The sequence below is a fragment of the Plectrocnemia conspersa genome, unplaced genomic scaffold (genome assembly GCF_051122295.1).
Source record: "Plectrocnemia conspersa isolate PC_06_02 unplaced genomic scaffold, ASM5112229v1 ptg000014l, whole genome shotgun sequence".
Lineage (NCBI taxonomy): Eukaryota > Metazoa > Arthropoda > Insecta > Trichoptera > Polycentropodidae > Plectrocnemia > Plectrocnemia conspersa.
In genome coordinates, this window is record NW_028277178.1 from 2,170,823 (window position 1) to 2,196,166 (window position 25,344).

The window sequence follows — 25,344 nt, forward strand, 5'->3', positions numbered from 1 at the left end:
GGAAGAGGACGAGCTCGGATCGAGTCAACCGAGCTTTGTGGGAAATTACAAGAAAATATTATGTCAGAGACGGAAAATCTGGTGAATAAAAAGATTCTTAGAAGCGCATGGATCAGATAATCATGTTTTTTAAAAGCATTACTTTAAGAAATCTTATTAATTGTTTAAAATGTTTATAGATTAAATTAAAACATACCTCTTTATTTTACTTGTAATTAAATATAATTAACATGGTATTTTGTCAGATTTTGGATCGTATAAATATTTTGACCGTCTTTCACACTATAAATAATCGCAAAAGTACGCGCGAATCTCAAATTGTTCGTAATGGAAATTAGCGTGATTCGGAACAAATAAATTATTTCATCGCCAACAGCAGCAGTAGAAGTAGATAAAGATCAAAGGACGAAGAGGAGAATTCCGTATTTACGCGAATGCGGGTATTATCCTTGATTATATCCCCCGTTCCTTCTTATTAAATGCGCTAATAAAAAGGAGCGAGCTTTACTTGCGGCTGTTCAAAGAACGCATTTATATTTATTTTTCAATTATTTTATTTATTACACCCCAGTAAGGATCGCTTTAGGAATATAATACGAGATCTTATTAAAACATGGATATATGAGGCAAAGTAATTTGTTGTCCATCGTGATTTCCGAGAAATTGTGACATTTTCCGAGCATTTTGCTTATGAAATGTCTTTATATAATATTCTTAGAACAGAATACGCAAATTCCATTTTAAATTCTTACTATAGTTAGGGTTCGCTTATTAAAAAATATTATAAATAATCTTCGCTAAACCTTTTAAAGGTTAATGTACCTCGTTGATAAAAAAATAAAAGCATTTTGTAAATATGTCTTATATCTGAAAGGTAAATATTTACGTCAGCCATTAGCTATCTATATAAAAAATATACATAAAGCCATATTTATAAATAAATCAATAAAGGCAAAGCAAGCGAAGATTTTTAAAATAGCATGATAAATAAAACAATAATAACATTGTATAAAATAATTTTATAGATCCAAGTGCTAATACAACAACCTTATTACAAATTATATATATATTTATTTTATTTATACAAATTAAATTAAGTGACCCCAATTTGTCACTACGTATTTTAAAAAATCATATAATAATATATGATTTCTTAAAACACATAGTGACAAAAATATTTTTTGCAGTATTAATATCAAAACTGATATTATAATGATTACCTATTTTTAAATTAATTTCATAACTACTTTACTTATTACCTCAATAAATAAACTTTTTGAATCAATATTTTATAATAAAATCATTTTCCATTTTAGAAATATTTCTGTAAAATCCTAATTCTTGTTCAATATATTTTTCTTATTTAAATGTAAGCTACCCAGTTTTACTTTTTTACAAAGGTTTTTTTCCTTTTTGTCCTAGTAATCTTTATACTTAAAACATCATTAATAATTATTAAATGCGATATACACTACTTTTTATATAAAATAATTTTTCAATTAGCAAAGTAACTTATCAAAGTTTTTAAAGAATATTTAATGCATTTCTTGATATTTAAAGTCGATATTCACAATCATACAAGCTTTTGTAATACTTTTCACATATTATTATAGGCGAAATACCTGAATTTTAGTATTTTGCAATGAGCCAAAACTTTACAATACCCATCGAGATTTAAAGAACTATTTTAATAGAAAAATCAACTTGAATAATATTTTATTGTATATTTTGTATCCTCCGTTCTTATAATTCACAATTACAATTGTAATATAATTGTAGTACTTATTATTTTAATGGTCTACAATTAAAAAAAGAATATTAAAATCTATCTGAAGGAACACTTATTTTGATATTTTTTCAATAAATTGTGTATCCACCTTTCTTACAATAGCATTTTTAATTGTATGAGGATTTAGAAAAAATGAAAAAATATTTTGTCATTTTAATAATTTTATTGAAATCCATAAAATTTGTTTACTATAAACAGCAAATAACCGGTATTTTGTTACTTATAAAAAAGCTACGATTTCAATATTTAAAATACCTATAATTCGACTTATAGATATTTTATAAAACGTTTAAAAAAATAGCAAATAAAGAAAGTAATATATTTTAGATAGTAGGTTATATATAATTTAATCCTTTGTATCCTCCTTTCTTTGAACGTTATATTAAGGCTTACTGGTAAGCAAAAAAAAATGTTTTTTTAATTGCTTTAAAAATTATTTAATAACACTACAGACAGTTTTTTTAATATAAATATGCAAATACTGGTTTTTAAGTATTAAAAAATAAACTGCAATTAAAAAAGACTCAAAATGATATTTATCCTAATTAACATTTTCCTGAAACAATTTTTTTTTTCAAAATAAATAGTGCCAAAAAAATATATTATGTCATTTTAAAGTACACTAGTTTTTTTAAGTGAATTTCGTATCCTAAATTCTTTTAATTTGATATAAAGGTTTTCAAGCTGGCAAAAAAATTTTAGTTGCATACAAGAAATGTGTTGAATATAAATTTAAAAATACCTGTATTTTGGTACCAATAAAAAGCCATAATTGAGATCTTATAATACCTAGGCTTTTAATTTATTTTGTATCCTCCGTTCTTAGAATGCTAAGTCGAGGCCTTAAGAAAACTAATTGCAGTTAATTTCATAATAATCAAGATAATATATTGGGGATATATTTTTGATTGAGAATTTTAATAATTTAGATTTTAAAATGGATTTTGCATCCTCCGTTCTTAGAATACTATAAAAAGGATCCAATGTGGGAAAAATTATCAAAATTTAAAACTACACGATTTGATTACGGTACTCATAGATTTATTGCCCTACATGAAATTGATTATTAATAAAAAATAATTAGCTTATATTCCAGTATAGTCAAATATGCTGAAATTTTACAATACATATGATAATAAACAATTTAGATAAAAAACTGAAAGTACTAAAATATATGTGGGTACCATGCAGATGACTCATTTGTGGGGTATCTTATTCTTAGAACTCGCGTGAATTACTTTGACCAAAAGTGATTATTTGTCAAAAGGGATAAAGTATACAATAGCCGATCACACAAAGGCTTTCGTTACGACTCTCGTTACGACCCATAAGTAACACGTATCTTTGTATCGAAACGGTCACGGGAAACAATATATCACCGGAAGACAAATAGCACTGTAATCATCTGGATTTTTGCCGTTAAAAAGTAATAATATAAGGAAGCACAAGATTCAAAAAAAAAATATTTTGCTCTACTCCGTTTTATTGGCATAAATTTTTTTTAAGAGCTATACACCGTTATTTTGTATTAAAAAAATAGCTTAAATATTGTTTTAACCTAAATGATTTTTAGAAATTAATTAATCAGTATTGACAAAAAAAAGGAAACGAAAGGTTTGATACACCTACAATGATATTATATGGTTATAAAATCCAACAATTTGCTTTGATTCAGTTCAATTCAATTCATCCTCCGTTCTTAAAATTTTGTTTAAAGACTTTCAGATGTCCAAAATTGTCAAAAATAAAATAATCTGAAAAAATAAGTCTAAACTTTTAAAATATCCCTCGTACAAACGGTCTAAGAATCAATCCTTGCTGATACTTTGCCTTTCAATACAATCCTTCGTTAGCGTGATTGTTGTGGGGTGATATTTCGCACTTTCTCAAAGCGAAGAACCAATAGCAAAGTGGCGATTGAATGAAAGGAGAAAAACGGTGACGTGACGTCTAAACACTTAATAAGTTTGTTGTACGTGGCGTGTGTGTGCCGAAAGTTGCTGGCCATTAGTCGGCGCGGATTTAAAACTTGGCCAAGTCCCCTAGCGGATTACAACTTACAATCACTTGCGGCCATAAAGCGGCCGGCAGCGTTGGCCGTAATCCCCTGGCCAGACCCAATAACTCATTACTCGCAAATACCGATCCCAGCATCTATAAACATCGACTTGTGTGAGCGTCGTGGGACGTCGGCCAAGTTCCAACTCAATTTAGTTAAAAAACATTTCATATGAATACTTGAAACGAAACAAGCACTAAGCGCCAAGAGTATTGTATAAAATGCTCTTTCATTTTACTAACTCTTCATTGACAATATTGCTTTTAAATAAACAAAATTGCTCACATTGCAATTAGTACTGTTTATATTTGATTTTCGCTCATTTTATCGCACTTCGCACTCGTAATTTTGCGCTAACAATTTATAATGAAAACATGATTATTTTATGCAATGTATCATCTAAATAATATAGGACTATTCAAATACAACACATTAGTATAATTTCATAAAGCGCACAATACACATGAGTCATTCAATTCACTTTGCTATTTTTTACATTTATTTTAATTTAAATGTATCGTGAGTATTGAGGAATATAAACTACTGAAAGTTACATAAAGTATACTACTGAAAGAATAACTTAGCTTTCAGCTTAAGCGGACGGGTAGATGAATGAATATTAAATTTGAAAATAAATCAAATAAATGTCTGAAAAATTATACGAAATGAGAGCGGCGGAAAAATGTATTTAAATTATTTAGCATACATTATCATAAATTATCGGCCATGTCTGTTTCCATCTTTTTTGTATGTATGTGGGTATATATATTTAGTAGTGGGGGCGAGAGAGAAAAGTTACTTTGTAGAGAGTAGGGATGGCGTGGATAGAAAAGACACGGAAAACGGAATTAAATTATTCATCACATGCGTAATAAAATTGTATCGGAGTGGAAGTTTACTTTTAATTTGAATACAAGCATACTATATGTTTTTAATGTAATATATGTAAATATATATATATGAAGATTGCCAATATATTTTACCACTATTAAAATTATTAAAAAATATATATTTAGTCAAATGAAACTAGTAAGAATTTTATTAGATTATATAACATATTGCGACAGACTATGAATGGCGAGATGTTTTCTCTGAACAGTGGTGGAAAAGCTGGCGCAGGGATGTTGTCGGTGGAAGAACCTCAGAGTTATTGTATGTGGCGTGGCGGAGGTTGATCCCTCTCTGCTACGATGTCTCTTCGAGTGTTTGCTAGAGTCTGCCGGAATCTAGCAATTGACTAGCCTTATATATTCAAGCCTGCAAAGCTTGCTGACCAATCACAATCCTGCAGCGATCATCTAGCCAATCGTTGCACTCGCTTCTCATAAAAGTGACATTTCTTTGTTGAATTGCGTAACGGAAATATTATTGCCTTACGGTGCTATTTGTCTTACGGTGATATATTGTTTTCCGTGACTGTTTTGTCACAAAAAATATTCATTCAATGCACCGAAGAATTCTTTCGTGTTATTTATGGGGGTACCTTTATTTTGTATAGTCGTAACGAGAGCCTTTGTGTAATTGCGCTATCGTCTAGTTTATCCTTATTGATTAATGATTATTTTTGGTCACAGTAATTACGCGATTTTCAATAATTAGATCCTCCACGAGCTAGAGCCTATTATTTGTAAAGTCAAATCAAAGTGTTTCGTACATTTAAAAAAAATAATATTGAATATTTTATATATGTTTTTTTAGAGCTATAATTTATTTTTTATTATGTATTTAGTTATGTTTTTTTAATCATGTAAGTGAAACTAACATATTATATTTTTCTTATAAAACTTATAAAACTTTATGAGTTTACAAAAATCCCTTACAGTTTTTATAAAATACATAGCAATTTCATAGGTTATATAAAAAGAACATACCACTGAATGACATTTTTATTTCTCTTCTTTAATTTGGAGTTTTTGTAGTAAATGATCAATTTTTATTTTATGTTTTGTATTGACGTCTATACACGTCTAACGCAGTTAACAGATTAAAACAACTAACCTCTACATTTAACTACTAATTAAAGTTAAACAAAAATTCTGACCTGAAAAATATAAATTACATATTAAATCATCAGTTTTACGTGTTGAAATCATTTATATACAAAAATTATAATTTCACGATTGAAATATAATATAAAATATAATTTTATTATATTTGTGGCATATAGATTAAAAAATATTATTGCTGCTGTTTTTATAGTTATATTTTTTGATTACAGTTGATTTTTTGCGGTTAAATCTGACGCGTAGCTAAATTTATTATATTATACTGCTCGGATTAAACTTGATTAACAAAATTGCAATAAAGAATATATAATCTAATATATATGTTAAACTATGGGGCGAATTACATTTTGTGAGTTAATTTTATATTATTTTTTATAGTCATTTTTTTATTGAAGCGTTTGGTGTGAAAACACATTTATTATTTTATTTCATAGAACCGCCCATTAAAAAAGTTATATATCATCGTTGATAAAAAACATTGTTTCGTACTTTTTTGCATTATTATATCACTTAAATAAAAAATCTGATAAATTTACAAAATCTTATGATTTTTTAAATATAAAAGTGAAAAACTCTTCTACAAAAATACTTTGGTTTATAAATATGTCTTAAAAATGATAATCCTTATTATTAATTTAAGAAACACGTTAATTTAATGCTAATTTTAAATAAAAAAAATTAAACCTGCTCAAATGATCATATTTGGAGAAGATATTTATACCAAAATTTTGTAAATAATTTCCTTAAGTAGCGATTTTTATTTCTCAACTGTGCTACTTTTTCTATTGAGTGAAAAAATAATGTTTAAAAATATGACATGGATTTTATATCTTTGTACTAAAAAATATAATAAATTATAGTAGTTTATATCGATTAAAATTTCAACGCAATATTATTACGTCGTGTGTTACATATTCTTTAAAAATATTTATTTCAACAACGATTTTTAAAAAATATTTTTTCATTCTGCATAAGTTAACCGTGCAATACCCAATCATCCTGTATGTTTAATTAATTACTAGTTTTTATTCGATAATTTTTCAATGAGAGCTTTCATTGCTTTTTAATTATAGAATGGCGTTTTTATGGCTAATCTTCTGCGAATTTGCACCACAGTAACTTGCTTCCGTCGGAAAAGGTTCAGTTGCAAGTTCGTATTTCCGCTGCACGATTTTCCGCATGCAACCGGAAAAATGTTACGATTTTCCGCTACTGGTATATTTTTTCTGTAAAAAAACATACAATACAAACGGCGATCAGATGAATTTATGCTATGTTATGTGTTGCTTATATTAAAGTCGAATATTAAACGTTTCGCGGCGATGTTGATATGATATATGGCAACGTTTCGCCGATTGTTTGGCGAAACTTAATATGATATGAATTTATGGGTGTTGTGCTTGTGTAAGAGAATCAATACTTAGTAAACATGAATATTTCATTTAAGCCAATTTTAGATATTTATGATCCTTCTTTGCATTGCTTAAAATTTTCGAACACAACTAATAGCTTCAATTTGTGTTTTTCTCTCTTAGTACAAATGATGAGTTTCTCTTCTATAATTCTAATATATGTTCGCCTTTGAAACATATCAAATGAAATGTAAGCAAAACAAACATTAAACAAAGGGCGCTTTTTGATTGTGATTCTTCGATCTCATATCATGATGATATAATTTTAAGATCTCATAACATATTTAAATGGTAAAAGTTTCTTTTTATTTCTTAGACTTTATTTTTCACCAATATTATATTGATAAAAAATCATAGATGATTTAAGTTTCTTGTTAAATCCATATATGCGTTACCTTTCACACCGATTTATGTGCTTCAGATATTTTGTATTATTTTTATGCAATATTTTAATTTTTTAATATAAGCTTTGGTTCCATTAGTATATGTTTAACTTACTTTTTAATGAAACTTTTTGGCATATCATAAAATATTACAATTTATTATCACTATAATTTAAATAATTTTATTTATATTTAAAGTAGCACTTTAATTTAAATGTCCTTAATATTAAAATTCAACAAAACTACAATGTAAAAATTATAGACATTATTTTAATGTATTTGATTAAATTTAGCGTGTTAGTGAGAAGCTGTTTTTTAAATTATCTCTTAAATATTATCGAATGTAAATGTACAAGAAATATATGTTAATGCCAAAAATGCTTCTTAATAAACTAGGGGTAATATTTAGAATTACTAGACGATCAGTAGTTTTATTTTTTATTGTATAGTGGACATCATGTCACAATTAAATAACAAAAAACATTATGCTTGATACTATAATCTTATAAGAGAAATTTAAAAAAATCTTAGAATAAAAGAATGAGCAACAATCCCAACAATATCGCATTTTCTGTGGATATTGATTGGCTTATTATATATTTATATATAGAATGAATTTTCTATTATCCGAATTATTCGTTAGATATTCAACTATATGAATTTTCGAATAATTGCTCAAATATTTATAAAATATTAATTTATCCTATCTCTAATGATTTTTTAAGAAAATCTGTATATAAAGCAATGCAGTCGCTTTCTTCTCAATACACTTGAGTGACTTGTGCCACTCCAAAACTATGGTCCTTTATGGGTCTTTATTTTGTTTCTAAATGCGAGACAATGAGATGCTTCTTCTCATAAAAAAAATGCTTTTATGCCTTGGAAAAACATTTGTGAATAGATTTTTTATCAGGGTGTCTAATATGACCGAAATTCGCAGAATTCATTCGTTGCACACAACAAATTGCTGCAAAAGCTCACTTATCTTAAAAACAGGTGTACGTCGAAAGTTTTAGCGAAGTTTATGTTACGCTTTTGTATTTATTATTTTAAGATGCAAAGATTTTACTTCAATTTGTTTAATAATTCTATCGCGGTTTATTTTTTTTTAGTAATTTAATTTATATGAAAATTCTCACAAAACAAACGCCGATACGGATTCGATCTTTATGTATATTAAATTCGTTGCAGACATTATTATCTATTGTATATATTATACAACAAATTATGTATTTAAATTTTGCTGAATTAATTGAATTGCATCGGACTTTAAATCTGGTGATTTTAAAAATCTTAAGCGTTTTCCTTTTAACGCCCTTTTAAATTAAGCATTGTGCTATGCATGTTTTGTAACATTCATTTTAAAAATAATTAATGATTAATTTTAAAGCGACCACACACAGATGACCATGTTTCATTCTATCAAACCCTAAACTCGCGTTAATGACTGAGATAAAAAATGATCATTTATTTACAATGGTCATTTATTAACAACAGATTTGCGGGACCACACGAAAAACGAGCTCACAGTAACTATTCTTCATCGTTAAGAGAATCTATTTGTGACGAAACGGTCACGGATATCATAAATCACCACATCCGTGACCGTTTCTGAAAAATGCAATATGATCTTGGACGAGCGAACGTCGCTTTCTAAAGGCGTAGAAGTATTTCACCGTTCTACGAAGCGACTGCAGCAATTGGCTAGAAGATCGCTGCACATATACGATTTGCTAGCAAGCCTTGAACCCCTAAAGGATATAAGCTTGGACTCCGATAAGGAGACGACAGACAGTCAAGGGCAGACGGTCAGAGAGGAAGATAGCCAGTGAGACAGACAGTCGGAGAGTGAGAGACACCAGCAGACGCGCCCTCGCTGACAGACGCAAAGAAACGACCTGGAACTCCTGAAATCGCAAGAATAACTACCTCCTGACGTTCGCCGCCACAAGAACCCAGAGGATCATCCACGGGCATCATCACTTGCGACAGCTTCACTACCGCTTGGAGAAAGCGTCTCGCCGATAATCGATAAAAAGTCTAACTTGATTCACACTAGAGTTTCATTGGCCGTGAAGTCAACCCCCCTAGGGCCATAATCCCTAAAATTTAAATAATTATTATCGACTAATATTTTTTTTAATAAATTATTTTTACATTAAATTTATTGATTTTATGATCAATTAGTAGCGATAGTTTGTCTATTTAAATACCTCTGTAGTTTCATTATTTGTCGATCTCAGTTCATAATGGTCAAAAAGACTTGATTGTTACTATTGGTATATTATCCGACTGTAAAACATTGACTCACAAGTAGAACCATAGCGTTCAAACGATGATGTAATCTCTGGATCCTTCAGATAACATGAATGGAGCATTTGCCCCACATCTTAATTTACATAATATGACTAAATGTTATGCTTAACACTTGATGCACATCTTACATATAATTATCGAGGTCAGAAGTCAAACTCTTTATCATTATATTTGTTTTTATTGACAAGCTTTACCCTTTGTTATTACTGTATGTTTGTCTACTTTGAGAACTAATAAAAAATGTAATTGTTCCATAACATGTATAGTATATAATGCCTTTACAATGTTGATACATCTTGGGATAACAATGTACTATATGTACATAAGATATATAAATACATATTGTTGACTTTGATTCACTAACGAGCATCACGAACGGTAGTTAAAGTCTCATGCGAAGAGTAAAACGACCGTAATGTTGTTTGGCTCTATGGCAATATATCACTCAAGGCAACAAGACAATTAAGAAAAAAGCCCGCAACGATGTCCGCCCAAAGGAAAATGAGCCGGAGGGGGTTGAGTGCCTATTTCGCCTCTATACCGCCTGGAAAAACAAAACAAGAAATTAAGCGGAGAGTTTAAACGCTCCGCCGAGAAGTGTACGCAGAAGGGAAGAGAATAAATCAATCCCGGAGACGAAGAATAAGAAGGAAGAAGACAAAGACGGGACGGAATGGACGCCTGAGGAGCCCGGGACCAAGTTCCAAATTGATAAAAGTGCGGTCGAGACAAATTACTGGCTGTCACAAAACTATTACCCCTATCTCAGCGGAGTCAATAGGCACTTGTGGGCGAAATTTATCACTTTTCTTTTGGGTCTCGTATATTGGATGTGTTGAGTATATTATATGTTTTTTGTATAATATATCTACATATAAGGAATGGTATAAGTACGTAGGGCACGTCAGCTTAATATTTATGTATTAACTTATTTATAGCTTTATATTTAAGTAAAGATTTTTAAAATGAGAGAAGATTTTAATGAAGAAAAATATATATAACATATTGCTGTGTTGTTACAAGCATTAAAACTACAATAAGGATCATAATTTTGCATTTTTTAGTATCACTGTATCTTATTAAACTTTTATTTATGTATTAAAAAAATTAAAAATATAATGTGAAATGAGTTTTTTTCAATACCAACATTGTTTTTTTTATATTGAGCCACTTCTCGATAAAATATACTTTATATCGTCCTTAAAATGCGCATACAACCAAATTTCTCCATTTCTGCACCACTTTGAACACAGCCAATATCATCACCGAGCTTGGCAATTTTCAATTATCCCATTAATATAGCTCGGCGCCAATGTAAACACTTGTAAACGAAAGCTCCAAGCAAGGGTTTCTTGCAACACCTTTCCACCCCCACCGCTTATCGCTCCCCTTTTCTCATCCCTGCGTCCGACCTTAAAGGACGAGCAAACCGGAGAGGTCACGAAACGCTTTTGTTTCTAACCTCAGTAAATGGAAGTCACGGCTTGTCTGTAAATATGTAATCTTAACGACCGTAAGACGAGCCCTTAATTGCGCTCGCCCCTTCCAAGATTTGCTATCGCGCCTACAACCACTTTTCCGAATAACTCGGATTTAGATTTTACAGTTATTGTATTTATTCGGAGGGCAGGCCTGAATGTATTTGCTGTGTATAAACACGATAAATTTCATTACAATTGCTCCACCAGACGTTTTATGTATTATTTCGAAGCAACAATTAAATAGTGTCTATATCTATTATAGATAAGCATGAATTGTTCTCTTAAAAACTGCATTTCATCAATCAAATATGTATTTACGTAATTCCACATAAGTAATAGTTAACACATTATGCGTTATAATTATTACATTAAAGTTATAGATATTGTGAATTGCCAAATTAATAGGAATAGTACCAATATTTTGTGGTTTTCATGTTTACATTGCCTCTATTTTGAAATACCTTAGTTTGGCTGATCATTTTTTCGTTATTTTTACCACTGACACTCGTCCAAAAACTTCCAGAGGAGAAATTCTATTTAGACTGACTCGTGGAGACGGTCAAACACCCTGTCAGTATCATATGTTCAATCATCTCCTCCAAGGGGATGGGTCGTGCAAGGGACAATGAGGCAGGACAAGTACTGGAAAATCTGTTCCTGCATCAAGTCTGAGAATAGTTCCCTGGTGGCCAGAAGTAAATGTGCATGCACGACTCCGCACCCTGCCATAAAGCTAGGAGTGTCACTGCATTCCTTGCTGAAAATTTGTACAACGTGTTTTAACAAATAATAAAAAAAATAATAAATTCATTAGCTATTTTTTTTGATCTGAAGTATTTTTGATACGTTTTTTAATATATCTATATATTTTTAATTGGTTATTATTAACATCGATTAACATTTTACAATAGTAATAAATTTTGATTTTTCTCCGATAAGCGGTTACAGCATTTCTAGCTAGATTTTGTATCTGGGTTAAGAGACAGCCTGTCAAAAGAGCGTGCGTTAAATGAGCGCCGTCATATGAGCGCTGCATTATACGCTTACCAAAGTAGCCTGGTCAATTTACCGTAAGACTCGTTTTTTATTAAAAAAAAAATAATTAAATTTTTTTTAAATGCAAATGAACCTTTCAAACACTTTTTGCATACGACATTTTTCAGTAGGATTTTATTTTGCAAAGTTATGATACTTTTAATTTTTACATTGGCTGCCATTTTGTAAAAAAAAAATTTTTTTTTAAATACTTTTTTTATTAGTCGGATATTTATTAGTTTTAATGTTATTACTAGAGACCTGAATTTTTCGCAATTATGATAAAACTATTTTTTGTGAATTTCGTGCTTTGTCCATTCTAAAAAGGGTAGTATTTATACAAATAGAACAGTTTGAAAAAAATAATAATCTGTCTAATATTCTAATATTTTGTCCGGTTTCTTGGTTTTTTTCCTTTATACCTGGTTATCGGTAGCATATTATTTTCCCCTTATCTTACATATTTGCTAAACTTCAAAAACTATTCGGCGGCACGCACATTGAAAAACTGTTACAGATTAAATTGTTATCTATTAAGAAGAGTATTCCTTATAGATAGTACGACTAATAGGTACATATGTATATGTATACTAAGCACAATAATTAATTAAAATACTAAATTAACCCAACGTCTTGGCTCATTTCTGACCATAGATATGGACATTTTCGATATACAAACATATATCATATGTGTGGGTTTAATAATATGTTTATGAATTTTTTTGCAGATTAAACGATTAAAACAATAATAGTTTAACTAACAAAAATATATTAAATAATATTCGTACTCAACCGACATTCACGATAAAGTGTAATTGTCTAAAATAAATGAAAAAAGGTCTGACGAGCCATATACTCTTATGACGTGCTCTCTTTTGTCAAACGTTCATATCACTGTCTGCGCATTTGACGCACGCTATTTTGTTACAGCGCTACTTTGGTAAACGCTCTTATGACGCAGCACTTATAATGCAGCGCTCTTTTGACGCACGCCTATTTGTTACGTTGCCGGGTTAAGATAATGCTAGGTTTTAGCTTTCATTTTCGAAGAAGTTATTTATATGCTAAACAAACCATGGAATATTGCTTATGACGATCTGAACTTTTTGATTCTGCGTAGTGGCTAAAGGACCAGTTTTCTGTCTGTATATTTTTAATTTTGTTTGTTTTAAAAAAAGAATATCTTAATTGCGATTTCCATTGCCTAGTCTTTAAAATAAACATCATATATGTTTATAAAATTATATATGTATATATTATATTAAAATTATTAATCACCTACTGTGACGTTTCATTTTGAACAAAACCTTTAATTAAACACAGAAGATTTTATTCAGTAGACCCTTTTTGTAATACGTATGTAGGATATATGCCTTTTCATAGGCCGAATTGTACATATATTAATTTGGCAAATGTGTAGCTCATGACTGTATGCAAAATATGATATTTGGCTCCAGTATGAATAATTTATGAGGAAATGAAAGCGAAGGCTTTTTGGGGCTGTGGAGCAAAAAAAGCCTAGAAAGAAGATCTGATCAAACAATTAATATGACACTTTTTTGCCACGACACACTGCAAATATGACGTATTGCCGTTTTTCTGTCAAGTGTTTGCTCATATTTATATAAATGTGTATATTACATATATTGTTTATGCATACCGATACTGAAATAAAACTGGCGATCACGTAGTGAGCGATTGCTGCGTGACAGATTTCGATTAGCACGTACGGATTACTGAATGTGGGTGATAAATTGTAATAAATATCAGTAGGAATAAAATCTGGTTGAAATATTATAATTGATTGAATGAGTAGTAGTGAGAGTAAAAATAAGTGAAATAATGATTTAAAAATTATAAGATGGTTATAGACAGGGCCGCACGGGCACTGGAAAAACAGTGATTCCGGGCCTCATTACAAAAATGGCACTTTATATATTTATTAACATTGTATTATAATATCTTGAATAAATAATAATAGGTACGAGTTAACCCTTTCTATGCTATAAATAAATATAAAAATTAGCCACCGTTGCGACATATATTCTGAAATCATATTTTATGCGATATATTTTAATTTGGCATTAAAATTTAAAAAAAAAAATACTTATGTTTATCTGATAATTAGTCGTGTTTTCTTTGCTGCTCAGTGTTGCCATTTATTGAATTACCAGTCCAAGGCAAAAGCAATAAAATTGTGCCACGTGGTGAAAACCCTTGATTATTAAGCGTTTATATTAAGACTTACATAATAATCGAATAAAGAACGTCTAACCCGAATTTTGCCCAATAGGAGAGCGCAAAAAAACAATTATCTCTTCTCAGAAGGCAAAAATCCACGTCAAAAGCAATAAAATCGTGCCGTCGCCGTCGCAGTGGGACGTTACCGAGCGTTCCCACTGCAACGGCGACGGCACGATTTTATTGCTTTTGACGTGAATTTTTGCCTTCTGAGAAGAGATAATTGTTTTTGCGCTCTCCTATTGACCAAAATTCGGTTTATATATACTTTGGTCAGCCCTCTTATATTATAAATGTATAATAATATCAGTAAGAATAGCTATAATATTTTTAAAACATAGTGTAATATTGCAATACAGACAAAATATGGAGCAATATAGGAGATACAATGTATCTGTACTTATTCTTCCGCTTATTTTCTTCTGAGAGTTAAAACTATAGTTAGTTTTAGAACTTTCATTAGGTTAGGTTTGGGTTTAAACAGCAAATGAATGTTTCGCAACTGTCAATTTGAGTTTCATATAAATTTTAGAGCAGAATATTAGCAGCTATCAGTTAAAATAAATTTTCGCTAGTAGAAATATATATCTACCGTGCGAAAAGGTATTTGGACTTTACTAATGAAAATTTAACTACACTAAAAAATACACATTCGTTCTAACATTTATAGATCGGATGTATATAAATAATGATAAGTTTGTAAATATATATATCACTACACATAGAAAAGTTAAAATCAAATAATTTATATTTTGACTTGTAGAAATATATATTTACCGGTGAAAATGTACTCTTACATAATTTTACTAAAATGTCATGCCTGCACTACACTCTCTGTAAGTTGGCCAAAGTTAGCCAAGGACAGAGAAAATAGTGAGTTACTTCGGTCGAGTTCGGTCTAAAACCTCTCTGAAGTGGTCCGAGATTACCGAGAACGGAAGGTAAAGTGGGGGTAATTCAGTTGACTTGGCCAGCTTCGAACGCTTCCGAACATTGTCGGCAAACGGACCGAAGTCGGAGCTGCTTTTTCGAGCGCGAGCGGTGAGATACTTCCCCTTTCGCTCTCTCACGTGTTAAGTGACGAGACTGAGAGAGATAATGATATGGTTTTTCGCAAACTGAGATAGAACGAGTAGCTCGGTTCAATTTCAGTATGCGCGTAGGCGTCCTATGGTTAGCATGCACGTCGAGCGCGTCAAGTTATAATACCACATGCTTATCAGGGACTTGAACAGACTCTTAATAACATGTTTGGCACCAAAATGGATTAATTATATTTTTGATAGTATATTCTTCTAACAGATATCGTTATTATATTTTTTTTCATATAAAATTAAATAATTAAAAAATAATTAGTAGGACTTGATTTTGTTAAAATAAAATCGTTTCGAATATCCTTATGTATTTTCCTAGATCGGTTTATATAAATGTCACACCATAACTAACTCTTATTTAGAATCGATGGCGACAAAGTCTAGGATAGTAACAGATGTGGTGTTCTTATTTTAAAGTATCATTTTTATGCCTTATGGAATTTCGCAAAAGCCGACAAATATTTTGCGTAAATTGAATATTTACGACCGAAAAGTTTTCACTGGTATTGTATTGGTGAGTGCCCACACAAACTTTTATAATTGTCAGTAGCGTAATTTTAATAAAATGACAATTTAAAAAATGCGATTATTTGGCACATTTTTCGATCGCGCGCAAATATGCCAGCTGTACGTGACAGCAGCCGCCGTGCGTACGTTATTTACGCCCGCCGTCCGGACGGCATATAAAATTTGTGGCAGTGTAGCCGCTACTCGGAAGTCGGCGACCTTGGCTGACTTCAATTGAGCTTCGGTTTGGACAACTTCCAGAGAGTGTAGTGCAAGCATCATATTTTTAAAAATATTTTGTGGATAGATTCAAGGCTGTTTTTTAGATTTTTTTTAGGAATAACCACATGAAACTAAATGTTTTATTTATTTATATTGATATTTTGCAAAGATATTTGCCAAAGACAATTAAAAATAATATATTTGAGTGCTGGTAAGATTACAAAATGTGAACAAACGTTACAATTCGTCAAATTCATTATTCATATCATACCCTCGTCACGAATATCAAACTGTGAAGAAGGTATTAATTGCACAAACGAAACGTCGATTGGAGCGCTTGTTCCGCGTGTCGTACACGTGTACCGTTCCGAAAGGGTTAAAACTCGACTCCAATGTTCTGTAGGGGAGGGAATGGGCGGATGAAAATTTAAAGTGACCTCTTTTCCATTCTGCGCTACTTCAATGTTTAATTTTACCATTCCCAATTTTTGAAGTACATTTTTGTGGAAATAAACCAATATGCGGCACTGAAAAATGGCAACAGAAACATTTTGGAAATGATACTTTTAAATTATAAGCAATATTGAAAAAACGTATAAATTTTAGTGACATATAGAATATTTTACAATATAAATAAAAGTAGCATAGTAAATAATCTGAACCTATTATTATCCACTATAAACTAACACTAAATGAACAAACCAAACTATAACAATCCAATAAGTTTAAATTTTCCTTACTTTTTGTATGAATATTTAAATATATAATACTTAACACAAAAACAACTTATTTAATAAATGAAAAAAATTAATAAAACAGGTACACGTTACAGAAAAAATAAAGTAATTAAAAAAATGGTCTCCCCGTTTGATTTTTATTAAAAGTTTGGTATTGCGTGTAATTTTAAACATACTCATATAACAAACACAATTAAACTTGTATTTATAAAATCATGTTCAAAGTTCTGTCGATACAATAATTTATATAACAGCACGTGCCGATTAAAAAAATACAAAACGGCAATTGTAATGTATCCAACTATTGTCACGTACGGTCTGCACCGACTAGTTTCGGCGTAGACTCGATATTCGCCTTTGAAGTTTGTGAACTGTATGTCAAGTTGCTTTTTGTTTTTAAGTTTGTGAACTGTATGTCAAGTTGCTTTTCTTTGTTAAATAATTTTGTGGCTACCATAAACTAAAACTTATTCTTAGTCATAGGGCGCTGTGAACGCGTCATCTCACACAATCAAGTAACGCTCCTCTTTCGAAATAAGAAAATTTTCACACGTTTGAATCCCTCTAAAGGTATGCCACAGTAAATGGGTCAGTAGAGTTTTCTCGCCCCTGAGTGGCACCAAGGGGGTGACTACTCTCACCCTTCGGGGTGTAGTGCGGGGCGGTTTGCGGCAAGTTTCGACACGCAACGCCCGTTTTACGGCGTTAAACTCTGGCGATAGATGGAAGAGCGGATACGCGAGCTGAAATCGTGTTTTGTCACAACATTTCATACGGGTCGAAGAGTGCAAGACAGAGAGGGAGAAAATAACGAAAAATATAAAAAGAAAAAAAATGATTTATCGATGTGAAATATGATTGCGTTACACGACATCGTAATTTACAATTTGGCTAATTTTACACGAATGACCGTGATTTAATGTTTCCCGTGTTGTAGTCACCTCTTGATGATTGATCGTTTGTTTAGGGACGATGAAAATAAAAATTCACTTCATTGAATGAAATGGGTCCGCCGGAGAACTCGTCACTTCAGTGCTATCTTGTCGTATCTGATGTTTGACTGTTACGCGATAATGATCTTTAAACTTGTCATATTTGAGTCGCTAATCACATTTATTTTACGTATTTTAATAAATATATGTTCTTTAACTTATTATTAACAGCTTTATTTTGATATATTCTACAAATAAAGTATGTAAACAACGATTGATAAAAATAAAATAATACAAATAAAACAACAGTCAAAACTTACTTAACTTTAATTTAATTTGCAATGAATTTAAATGTATTAAAAATCTATCGACTTAACAAGCTTAGAACAAGTGCTTCAAATGTTTTTTTTTAATCTTAATAATGCACTGTAGTTTTTAAATGTCACTGTAAAATACGATAAAAGGCAAATAACAATATTTTTGTTGTATTTCTCTTCCCTCTTCTATCTGTAATCGGCATTTTTATTATGCAATTTTCTTGTCGAATATGACGTTACTTTTAGCGAGTTCCTTTTGTCGTTACCATTTTATATTGTCTGTATTTAAAAATTAAACAGCAATGTTTCTCAGCGTATATAATAAATTTATAAGAAATGCGCAATCATACCAATAAAAATCTGTTTTTGTAAAAAAAAATTATCACATAATTTGTGTCGATTGTAAAATAAATTATTTTTGTTGCTTTATTATTTGTTAGCTTATTTGCTTTTACGTAAAATGGCAATGCAAATAAATAATCTTTATTAAAATTAGTCTTATAAATACAAACACGCTAATCTCAAACATATTTTTCACTTTGGTATACGAAAATTCTTTTATGAATTTAAAACAAAAATTCGCAAACAATATTTTTTTTATATTAAATTATTTGTATATTGATATTATTTTATATATACAGTTGACCCCCCAATAACACGGTAAATTAGTAATGTTCTATTTGGGTACTCGCTATTTTTTTTTCCCAAATAGCACGTACCCAATTTATCGTGTTATTGGGGGGTCAACTGTTTATAGTTTTAAACCCTTTCTAAAATAAATATTTTATTTTCTATAATATAAATAATAAATGGCAGCCTCCATAATTTTTTTTTTGTATATAACTAACAAAAAAGTTGTTATTTAAAAAAAATAAGTGAAAAAAATATTAAGTATATTAAGTAAATTTATAAATTTAGTATTACCCGATTTACTTAAATCTGTAATATACTGTAAAAAATGAAAAACCGCTTTATTTTTAAAATTTATAACCAAAAAAAGTAGAAAAAGACAATTTTTTTATATGTATATGTATTATATTTTAAAATAATAATAAAAAATATTGCATTTTAAAGCACTTAACTTCTTTAAAAAATACACATTCACTGCAATAGTTGCGAAACACATACTTGTTGTCGAAATCCAAATTTAAACATGACGTAATACAAGTTAGGTTTGGGTTTTAACATCAAATGGACATTTCGCAATAATTAAATTGACATTTATACACTTTTGAGCAACATTTAATTCAATTAGCGTCTATCGGATAAATTATATTTTCGCTAGTAGAAATATATATATCAACAGCTTAAAATTTATTAGATATTATTTGACTGAAACAGTAAAAGTATGCATTTACTGTAATATATATATATATTACAAGATGTTATAAAATTAATGAGATTAGGACTTAAAAATATTAGGTTGTCCCATTAGTATTTGTTTTTTTCTTCCTATATTTGCAAAAATGTAGAAAAAAATATAAATTACTAATAATTTTACTACTCTATTAGAGTTTGTTTACAGTAGTCATATTATTGATGCTATGTAGTAACAGAATATATTTAATTAATCAATAATGTCAGTGGATATAAAATAATTTTAGTTAAGCTATGAGTTTTAATAGCAGTTTAAAACATCTGTAATACAATGAGCAGGAATGCTAATAAATTTATAAAATGTCAAATGTTTCGTTATTAGTGAGGATGTTAGGGCTGCCATCAAAGCAGATCCTAGATTAACGATACATAATCTAGCACAAAATTTCAACGTGTCACTTACATATATTTACAGTAGTAGTACACGTTTGATTTATTAACTTATTTAATTTGCGTCTATTAAAAATATATATAAATATTTAATAATGTTATTATAACAGTTTCACTTTTTTTAAACGAATTAAGCATTTTCTTTTATCTGAAAAAACTGAATTTGCTCAAGACAAAACTTTTTTCAACTCATTTTATAACAAATTTAAACATGAAATCTTGCTATGATAAACCATATTTATTATCATACAATTTTCCAACAACATTATGGTGAATTTTATTAAATATAGAAAACTTACAAGATCCTTTTCTATATTATGATATATTATTTTTAACTATACGCTCCTTTGTAATGTTTGAGATCGAAAAGAATGATACTCGCAATGCTTTTCCTATCTCGTGCCGCTTTATCTCCAACGAGCATCTCGCGAATAAACTAGATAGCTCGGCATGGGGCAAATATATTTCAAATTTGTCCAAAGTGTATTATTTTTATGGCATCGCTTACATATTTTCTTTTCGGAGGAATCCAGCAATCAATTTATTACGGAAACGCGGCGCAACCGCTTTATAAAGAAATATATACACATACACACATATATACACAAGCACGAATTGCCCCATAAGTTCACGTTATTATGTGTACATGGAAAATTTTCCGAGGCTTTTCCGGCAAGATGCGTACAGCTAGAGCACCGGGGTTTATGTACACTTTTTTTAAACCAAACAGATGTTGCAGTCTTGGAGAAGGACGTAGACGATTTTTCACACGTTTGAATCGCTCGGGAGGTACGAATAAACGGAAAAGTATGTAAATAAAGAAGGAAAAGCAGGGCGCTTTAGTATGCATTTTTTAGAATAACTGGTCTTAATATTTATTCCGCATTTAATAAAGAGGTTTTAATATTTTAATACGATTGCCAAAGGTTTTTTGCTAGAACAATAATCATCGTATGTGTCCTAGTCTTTTTTTAATCTTCGTTAAAATAATAAAGTGCAGTTTTGGACTTTGTAAATTTACTATGCGTATCTAAAAATTATATTCTCATTTATAGCGATTAGTAAAAATCCATATTTGGATAAATATTATTATGGCTTTCTTGATTCAATATTAAATTTTTAGCGTATGGTTTCAGTCGTTGTTTAATTTTTTTCTTACAATTGCATTCACTTTACATTACTATCCGATATTAGTATAGTTTTTTTAGCGTACTTAAATTAATAGCTGAATTTCTAATAATATGACTTATTATCTTGTAAATTTAAGTTCATAAAAAATAACAAAAATTAACGATCATTAGACATAAAATGTAACATTGTCTCACTCCTCGCTATATCTTGATGTCTTCATTAGTTTTTTGTTCTTAGTATAAATTTGCATATTATTCTTAAATTATTGTTGATCTTAGTCAATTTCAATACTATAGGCTTTATCGAATGCCTCTTCAACAGCAAAAAAATAAATCTAGAAATCTGTATCAACACTGTGATCAAAACTATAATTTATATAAATATCCTTTTATGGATCATAATTCGTGACAAAATAATAACAAAATGATTTCTTAAAATAAAACGTTAGAATATTTTAGATTTATTAGGTGTCTGTTGAATTTTTTTCTATTTTGAAAAATGTTGATTTTAATGAGTCACAATATGCCTATCTAAAAAATCATATTTATTAATTCTACTGCTGGTATTTTCAATCTAAACTATTATTTTCTTATAATAAATGATATTGAAAAAATAAGTGTTATTTTATGGTTTTTGGATTTACCGCTGTTAAAATATATTCTATAACTGCTGCCATCTTTGACTTTTTTATTTTTTATTTCGACATAAATTAACATGCTTTTTACAGCAAAATAATAGTACAATAATATACATAATATTTTAATTGAGAAAAAAATGGTACATACATTCGTCTCTACCTGTTTATGACAAACAGGACAAATATGACTTTCATCGCTAAAAATATCTATCGACACTTCCTTGCCTTATTTACGTGATGTTACTGGGAATTTTCTTTTTTATTATCGTTAAATATATTTACGAAAATTTTGTCTGAGCTGATGACGTAATTCACGAGTAGAAAATATTTTTCAAGCCATCGATCATTCGCATCCGCTCATTATCGCTTGCAGCTTTATATTATATATATATGTTATTTTTGCATAATTATTGAAATTGTAGCTTGTTATTTTAAGTACAATATGTCACAATAAAATCGTGTTAACATGGTTCATGTTAATAAATAATTTAAAATATATACTATTGTGCTAAAGCAATATCTTCAAGTAATGAATCATACAATATGATGATTGTTTCCTTAAATATTTACACGCTTTTTAGCATATTTTTTTCTATCGTAATATAATAAAATTTTCATTTCGGTTTCGGTGAAGACATCCACAATTGACAGTAGTTATCCATCTTCTTAATACGCTGGCATTTGTTAGTTGGTTTAATGTTGATTATGATGTGCTGTTCCAAATATCGTCTTATTTGAGTATTTTATAATCATTCTTTGTTTTTTGCATGGCATTATGATAATATTTTCTTAAATCACAATAAAGTTTATCTATGTATTTAATCATCTAATAACAACGGTAAGGGGAAATCATCGTGTTAAACACATCTTAAGTATTTTTTTATTAGGTATGATAAAAATAATACGAGTTTGTTTAAATCAGACCCACCTTTATATAATACAACGAAAATTTTCCCAATCGCTCAATTTGTACGTTTACATCTCATAAAACGTACAAAAATAGCAATTCAAGGCAATATCCCCATTCAAATCTCCACCCTCCCGAATCCCCCAAGCCGAAACGCACTCCCCGTTTAGCGCCTTATAAAGGTTATTATAAACCGTTACATAACCATGAGCTGAACGTATATAGTGCTACATCTCGTCTTGATGTAATTTTTCCGGCACTCGTTTATACTCGACGGCGAAGAATCGGGGTTAATTTCTGTATTTATATTTATCCCGCCCGAGGGCGGCTCTTTGAATGGATTATCCGCCCAAGATTTAGTACCCAGGAATTAGATTTTCCCGGAAAGGCGCCTCGCTTCTCTACGTGTGATTTTCCACGGTTTTCTTTTTCCTCTTCGCGTTCACGTGGAGCTGCCTCGGCGCCAAATTGGGTTTACTAATTTCGATATCGATAAATTACGTGAATTGCTCGAGTGGTTCTGCCTCGCGGCCTTTACGCTCTTCTGACACACGATATCAGACTTTTTTCCATTGTTTCTGCCTTTGTAGCCCTAAGACTGGATAATTGATTGTTATCCTAGCGTGTGAAAGAATTAGCAGCGGTCAATCATCGCTAAGTGATTATTTATCAAATGTTCTTATTTTCTATCTACAAAGTAGCAGACAACTTTGTAATGATTATATACATTCGCTATTCTCTAATATAACATTTAAGAATCAAATGCGTATATGAAATATAATAAAAAAAAACATTTTTAAATAATTTGTGTGACTTGCAAAACAAGTTTATTCGTCACACCGACGGTACGATCACTTACAAATATACATTTAAATGAACCTGCAAAAAGACTAGTTTAGATAAAAATAAAGAAGGACCAAAATAAATTTTAATTTAGCATTTATATATATTTATTTATTTATATATTATATATATATTTAGTATCAAGACAATATTTAAGAAATTAGACTAAAAACCGAATAATTACGGTGGTTCCTTCTAAAACATACCAGTCTGATTTTAAGAAATGGTGTTCCACCGTAGAACATATAGGACACAAAAGGTTAACAGAGTAACAAAGTGAACGTAGAGCGTTTCATTTTAAAGCGAGCGCGTCTGAAAGCGGCTTAAAACAATTATATATAATATTTTTTATGAAAAAGAGGGGCAAAGGTACAAAAAGGTTGAAAACCACTTGATGACGCGCTCAACATACAAAAAGTAAACAGCTGCGCGAAATTAGTTCAGTAGTAGAAATTTACTTAGCTGAAAAGATTTTTTTTCTGTTCTATTTTTATATAAAATAACATAAAAAGCAATATTATATGCAGTAAGGTATTAAGCTGTTAATTTAAGGTCGAATTAATCTCACATGACACACACAACATTATAAAGTATCAAATTAAAAGCCATTAAAGTATGCGTTCACACTGGCTCTAAGATTTTTGTCTCTAGGTATGCACCGATACGTGTAAGGACACAGGCTTGTTGCTCTTGAGATACTGTTGTCAAAATTTTTATTTATCGCTCTTTTGTCTTTATTTTTAAAACATAAGATGCCGTATTAATGAACAAACACAAGCACGTAATAATTTTCTTGTAGGGTTTTCCAAAAAATGGCAACAGTGGCCACACAATGGCTTTCTTTAACAGAACCTTTGAGCAAAGTATATTATTTAAAACCCTGTTGTTTTTATGAAACTCCCCCTATATATTTATATAGCTCGAATGCATTGTACACTTTGTATAATCACGTTTATTTATGAAATATTTTTTTTCTTTTCAGCTCACGGTGGTGATTTGCCTCTATCACCATGGTTAGGCGCAATTGCGGGGGGACTGTTGTCGCTGATAGCTTTGGTGGTGTTGGTAGGACTGCGCATGCGCAGAACGAGATCAAACGCACACGAGCCGCAACAGTCCCACGATAAATTATGGCCACCTCCGGAGCCCACAGTGCCGCCAAGACTACCGCCGACAATGAGACCCGTAGATACTCAAGCACCTACAGAACTAACACAAGACGATAGAGATCCAGACGTCATACCAATTAATTACGGTAAATATACACATCTTTTTCTATGATTATGTAATATTGAATGAGGTTTCACAGAAGTAAAAGACGGTGTATATCACACGAGCCATTTAGCTTTCTAGTCACAATATGTTTTTAGTGATAGTTACGAGGAGTTAATACAGTTAATGTGGAATATTGTTTAATCAAACATTTGAATTATATTTTTACTAAAAATATGTACGTAAAAGATTGGGCAATTTAATTTTTATTATACCTATTAGGTAATCCCAAATCAATGTAATGATAAAAAATTAT

The 25,344-nt window shown here is 30.2% G+C and overlaps 1 protein-coding gene across 1 annotated transcript in view; it reads left to right on the plus strand.

Moving 5' to 3' along the window:
* LOC148225955 (kin of IRRE-like protein 1) overlaps window positions 1–25,344 on the plus strand; it is a 231,105-nt gene that overhangs the window by 200,571 nt on the left and 5,190 nt on the right. Inside the window, exon 15 of the mRNA XM_088203998.1 lies at window positions 24,799–25,071. Within this exon, the coding sequence (XP_088060124.1) occupies window positions 24,799–25,071 (273 nt within the window). The remainder of the gene's footprint in view (window positions 1–24,798; window positions 25,072–25,344) is intronic.